This window comes from Sinocyclocheilus grahami, unplaced genomic scaffold (genome assembly GCF_001515645.1).
Source record: "Sinocyclocheilus grahami isolate Dianchi unplaced genomic scaffold, SAMN03320097.WGS_v1.1 scaffold186.1, whole genome shotgun sequence".
NCBI classification, from domain to species: Eukaryota; Metazoa; Chordata; class Actinopteri; order Cypriniformes; family Cyprinidae; genus Sinocyclocheilus; species Sinocyclocheilus grahami.
Genome location: NW_015505365.1, coordinates 99,474 through 105,717, shown reverse-complemented (window position 1 = coordinate 105,717; position 6,244 = coordinate 99,474). Strand labels below are relative to the sequence as shown.

Sequence of the window (6,244 nt, the reverse complement as noted above, 5' to 3'; positions counted from 1 at the left end):
TTTTACTGTACTCATGCTGTAACGAGAAAGAGAGAAAGAGAGAGCACGAAAAAAAAAAAAAACAGGAATTGTTTGGTTTCAAACTAATCTAAACAACACAGAACAAATACGTGAGAATGAATCAAATTAACAAAAAACAAAACAAAACAAAAATTTTATATTTTGGTAGTTTTTACACAGCATTTATAATGTTATTACGAACATTCGTAAGCTAAATCGGTTATTTTTTCCGTAAAATTGTTTTTTACATGAGAAACATCGGGCCTCATTCATGAATTTTCTGCGTGAATCTGCATTCTTTTCAGATGTACGAATATTTGACACATTTTTACACCGAAATGGGTTCTGCTCATGTTGAGGCTCATTGATCGGCTTCTTTTTGTAGATACTGTACATATTGCATGGATTTTGGGAGGGTTCGGATTGAACGATGGACTGGGGGTTGCGGGAGGGTTGAGGGTCCTTAATGGTTTTTAACATGCAAACATCTTTCTTCACATTGAATCTTGCGTTTCTGAGACTAGTTTCATGACCAAGTTGGACCGATGGGGGTCTTTAGTTGTGCTCCTCTCACTTTCGACTCCATTTATACTACGATCAAACTTTTGATAATTTTTCGGACTAAATTGTCCAAATCAACAGACCTTTCGGTCGCTTTGGTCTTGTATGAATCCTCACGCTCGTGAATTTGAAACCATTCGGAAACCACGTTGTTTGATGTTTGCTGTCACTTATGAGGCGTCAAACCGCATCGCTGACAAACCAGGTTGCGTTCTCCATTAGAGCAAATGATTTGGTCCCGTTTTTGGGAAATGGAAACGCGGTCCTGATCCACCTCAGTTTCGAAGAGCACGGCTGCTGGGCTTCTCTTCATGCTGTTTTTGGAAATATATATTATATATATAATTTTTTTGCGCAGTGTACTTCTATTGTAAGCCTAAAACTTTCCCGTTCTCCTTTTTCTTTTCGTTTTTTGACGCTACAATGCTGTTTTTTGAAGAAATGAAGGACAAATTTACAAAGCAAAGGAGTCTGAGCGCTGTTCCACCTGTCGTTGTGTGTTGAGATGTGCATGTGTGAGTGTAAGTTGCGGCGACTGCTTAGACTGAAGTATGGATGTACACGTAGCTAGTTTACATGCATTCAACTGCCACCTTTGAAACTGTCTTGTCTCTGCCAGTAATGGAGAGGAACGTCTCTGACAACACAGCTCTAATGGAGGCCTTCTGGGAAAATTGTTACGCTTGACTAATAACACGCATCCAGAGTGATTTATTTAATTTGTTTTTCATTTCAGCAACATTGGATCTGTTTGATTTCTACTTAATTGCATTCGTTTTCAGTCTTCCATTTGACACGTGTAGCCTCTTTTTGGAGCAGTGGTCACGTGACGACCGAAACTCCAGCTGACAGGGACGCCTCACAAAACTACTGCACGGCACACACTGTAACTATTTAACCAACGAAAAGCAATAAGTTATTTTTAAACTCAAGTAATAATGAACGCTGTTAGTGGTGGTACGAATACGATGGCGGTTATGTGACATTAAGAATTATTTTTCAGAAAAAAAATGCTATATTTTTCAAGATCCGTTTTAACCCCTTGAAAGTTTCTCAGATTTTTACCGTACATGGTAGCTGTTTGTTTGGAGGATTTGTTGAAGGGGATCAGCGGCGGAACTGGAAAGCATCAGTGGGCGGCGCTCCGTCCCGTTGCTGTGGAGCTGCACGTCATCACTGTGACCTGATGCTCAAATACGCTGGTTCGCTGTCCCTTTACTGTATTTTTTTATTTTTCACCTCTGGAAATTTTCAAGTAAAAAGATCCTAATAAATTATTTTAAAACATTCCATTTGATGGCCTCTGTGTTCATGATTTTCTTTGAGGTTTGTTGCATTTTCAGGGAGTGTTAGCAGAGATTGTCATGGTTTGGTCATATGCAGAATGGATTGCGCTCTTCGTAATGTAAATTTGGTGTACAGTGGATAAGAGAATATGGATTTTGAATATGGAATGTTGTAAACCCTGAACATTTACACATTTCATAAAAACAGAATATAAAATAATAAAAAAAATATGGACAAATGTCAGAGTACTTTTTAAAGATTATATAATTAAAAATATTTAAAGATATATTAAAGTGTTGACACACGTGTATATGTGTATATAATTGTTTCAGAATAAAGTAATCAAAATTAAGGAATTATTAATAAAATAAAAAAAAATTATGCTTTTATATTATATTAAATGTTTTGTAAATATTTAAAAAAAATTAATTAAGGTTTCAATATTAACAGACCATGAAAAAAAAAACACTTTAAACAAAGTCAACTTTTTATATCAGGGTTATTATAGTTAACTAATGCTAAAACTAAAACCATAAAAAAAATCATTAGTTAAAATAAATGTTAACTGAAGTAAAATACAATTTTAAAAATCTTAAACTTATTGTATTTCAGCAAGAATAAGCTAGAAAACTAAAACAGAAAAATAAAAAAATAAATACGCAGACATTTAAAAACAACAAAAAACTGATAAAATGTCAAAAAATAGAACTAACTAAAATTGCAATGAAAACAGAAAATATACAAATAAAAGCCTACAAAAATGTAAATATTAAAAATATAATAGTACATCAGCAATACTAGAATAATATATTATCGTAATTATGCAATACTATAAATAATTATCAATAAAATAGAATTAATAAAGATAGATAGACAGATAGATAGATAGATAGATAGATAGATTATATAACCTTCTTTACATTTGTTTTGAATATTCAATTTCTCCAGTGTATAAAATAAATGATAAGGTATAGCTTTTGATACATTTTCTGTTTATACAAATTGGGAGGAACATTCACAGCACTAAAATCCTGAAAATGTTTCCTGCTGTGGTGCAAAATTCAATATTAGTAGCTATTTTAACTGCTCTCTAACATGTTAGCTAGAATGTACACATTTCTCAGCTGCTTTGCAACATTTAACCGTTTAATAACCATTGTTCATGAAGCTAGCAGGATTCCAGTGCACCAAGTAAACAAACAGGTGAAAAGACGTCCAAAATTTGATGACCAAACATCCAACACTTCAAGACATGGGAACAGACGTGGTTGATCTGCCCCTCTTGCTCTGTTATGTTCATCTCTGTCCCATAACACACACCTGATACCCTGTGACCCCAATACCACCCGATGGCCCCATGCCAAGCACACACACACACACACACACACACACAACACACACACTTTCTCACAATTTCTGCATTTGACTCTATTATTAGTCTAGTTTTGTGGGACCGTCCTGGTGTCATTTTACAGTTTTACATATTTGCCAAATATTAGTGTGATGTGGAAAATCAGAAAATCACACAAACTTCAACTTTGTTGACCTGGAATCTGTCCATGGGAAAGTGTCTCATCTCCCTGATCCCGTTACTCGCGGGTTCTTCTTGCCCAAACACCCTCCTGCCCAAAATACTCTTCATTACATCTTGTTTCCTGACAGCCTGCACAGTTCTCATGGAACCTAGGTGGATTTATTAATCTCTTTGAACTTTTCTAACCCGTTTTTCTCCACACTCGAGTATCTGTGTGTTATCAGAGTGTTCGCCTGCCATCATGGCGACGGGCGGCTCGCAGACGGACGTGAAGAGCTCTCTGAATGGGAGCATGGATATGCATCACAGCTGGTTCGGTTCTACGACTCCACGACCTCCTCTAAGAAACTACCTGCTTCTGACCATCCTCACCTGCTTCTGTCCGGCCTACCCTGTCAACATTTTAGCCCTGGTCTTCTCTGTAATGGTGAGTCAACAATCTGGACGCGTTTCCTGGAAACCGCTTAAGATTTTATCTGCGTTTATATTAATGCCTGCATGAAATCAAGGGCTTGTATTGATAGAACAGTTTGTGTCAAAGATTCCTTTATTATTAATTAAAGGTGCTGTATGTTTTTTTGACTAATGTGCTAATGTAAATATACCATAATAAATTTGTAGATAGGCCAATAAACATGCTAAATTCATATACTTGTCTCTCAGAACCCCCCCAATGCTACAACCAGTTATTCTGCTTTGAAATGTGTATTCCATGTCGGAATGTCTGTTTTTGTTTTGGTCTGTGTGATTCCGCCCACTGCTGAATTACCCAATAGGATTTTAACGCCCCCAGTTGAATACGTCGTATTGCATCCATGAAAACCTGAAAACGAACTCGCATATTCTACCTGACCTAAAAAAATCTCGGCATCCAACTAAAAAGCATATTAAAACACGGATTAATCAACTCATCAACTTGCAATGTAAAGCTCGTCGCCTTGATGCATGTCCTCAATCTGGCAACCCGCGCAAGCTTTGAGTCTGAGCAAGGAGTGGCGGAAAAACATCGCTCTTCAATATATTGATTTTGGACTGCTGTACCATTTTAACCGCTAGCTGTCAACATTACATACTGTACTTTTAATTTGATTTTGAACAAACTTGTATTAAATGCTTAATTTATTGGCCTGGTTTCACAGACAGGGCTTAGACTAAGCCAGGATTAGGGCATAGTTCAATTAGGACGTGCTTTAGAAAATAAAAAAAACATTACTGGTGTCCCTCTTGAGACAAAACAAAGGCATAGATATATTTTAAGATCAATCAGTGCTAGTTTCTTTCAGTTTAAACAGCTCAGACATTTTAGTCTGGGACTAGGCTTAAGCCTTGTCTGTGAAACCGGGGGACTATCTCTTTGTGTTATGAACATGAATCCCACTGTATTTTTTTGAAGTGCTTATTTGTTATTTGTTTAAGCAATCAGACAATTTTAATTTAGCACCTATGATAAAACAGGAAATAAATAAAATATAAATAAATAAATAGCCATCCAAAGCTAGAGACCAGAATATCATCACCTACTACAACTCCTTACCCTGATAGCACAAATACATCTCAGAAACGTCTTTTTGATGTGCGTGTTTACATCTGTAAGTCGTATTTTTTTTAGTGTTTGCTCATTTGCAATACGTCTCTATAGGACATTTCCTGTTAGATGTCAAATAGACATTATAATTTAGAATGTATGTAAAACTGACATCTTAAAGATGTTTATCAGATGTTTGTACACAGCAGATGCTTTCCAGATGAAGCGGTCTTTAACAGACATCTTGTCGATGTAGGTGTGCTATCTGGGCAGCAACTGCATGCAAGACTAAAGATAATTGTTGGTTTGATTGCTGATATTAGTTTGACTGGATGAACACACACAAACACACACCACAAAGAAAGAGTGAAAAGTTTGGTCGTGTCTCTAAATATTTGAATCTGAATGTATCTTCTGTCTTTTATAGTCCAGAAGCAGTTATGATCAGGGGGATTATGAGGGTTCAAGGCGTTTAGGGAGGATGGCGCTCTATGTGTCCATCGCATCCATCATCATCGGCATCCTCATCATCACCATCTTCTGCGCTGTGCATTTCAGCACGGTAACATATTTAACATTTTAATATATTTTCCCCATTTTTGATGGCATTTAAATTGGTTAATGAAATGTAAATATATCAATCAAATACAATGACTGAGGCTGTAATGCTACAGGAACAGATCTGGAAAATCTTTCTCTGATTTCTTTGTGTTTCTGTTTCTTTAGAAGGACGTGTAAGATGACAGTATTTTTGTCGTGCTGTGCTCTGGGTGAAGAATGTCGACTGGGTCGCTCTGTCTGTCGAACTGAACAGAGATTTTAGTAATGAAACCAGGAGCAGAACAGATCCAGCACAGGACATCAGCACTCCTCCATCTGAAGTCCAGCTCTGAAGGAACATGCTTATATAAAAGAGAGGTAGATGAAAAGTTATGCCATTTTTGTCAAGAATTTTTTTCAGACAATCACAATGTATGCACTTTTAAATCACTGAATAATATGCATCCATGCACATAATGAATATGTAAATAATTTTGTAACCCATGCATGTCTGTTCTTTTTCTCTTTTTTGTTTGCAATCCTGTGTTGAAATGTACAGCTACAACAGTTTCAGGGTTGAATTTCAATGCAAACAATGATTAATAATGACCTTAACTAGTAAATATCATTACAACACATCACACTGTTTACAGCCTTCAAGTCTTAAAAGCTCTTATAAATTCTGTAAAAACTAATCATGGACATACTGAATATGTAAATATTATTAATGTTTGGTGCTTAAAGTTTTCCTCTGCCAGTAGATCATGAAAACAATGAAAGGGGTCTTAATTTTTATA

At 36.1% G+C, this 6,244-nt stretch overlaps 1 protein-coding gene across 1 annotated transcript; it reads left to right on the top strand.

The window, feature by feature from the left end:
- The first annotated feature begins 3,380 nt into the window (after window positions 1-3,380).
- LOC107594586 (transmembrane protein 233-like) lies at window positions 3,381-6,244 on the top strand. The gene is made up of 3 exons (XM_016284678.1): window positions 3,381-3,809; window positions 5,335-5,469; window positions 5,634-6,244. Exons 1-3 carry the CDS (start codon window positions 3,624-3,626, stop codon window positions 5,643-5,645), a joined length of 333 nt encoding a protein of 110 aa, XP_016140164.1. The 5' UTR covers window positions 3,381-3,623; the 3' UTR covers window positions 5,646-6,244.

Excerpts from the sequence above, each read along its gene's own strand:
- LOC107594586 (XM_016284678.1), top strand. The coding sequence starts at position 3,624 with ATGGCGACGGGCGGCTCGCAGACGGACGTGAAGAGCTCTCTGAATGGG. Across the intron at positions 3,810-5,334 it reads CCCTGGTCTTCTCTGTAATG|TCCAGAAGCAGTTATGATCA; the intron begins GTGAGTCAACAA and ends TGTCTTTTATAG.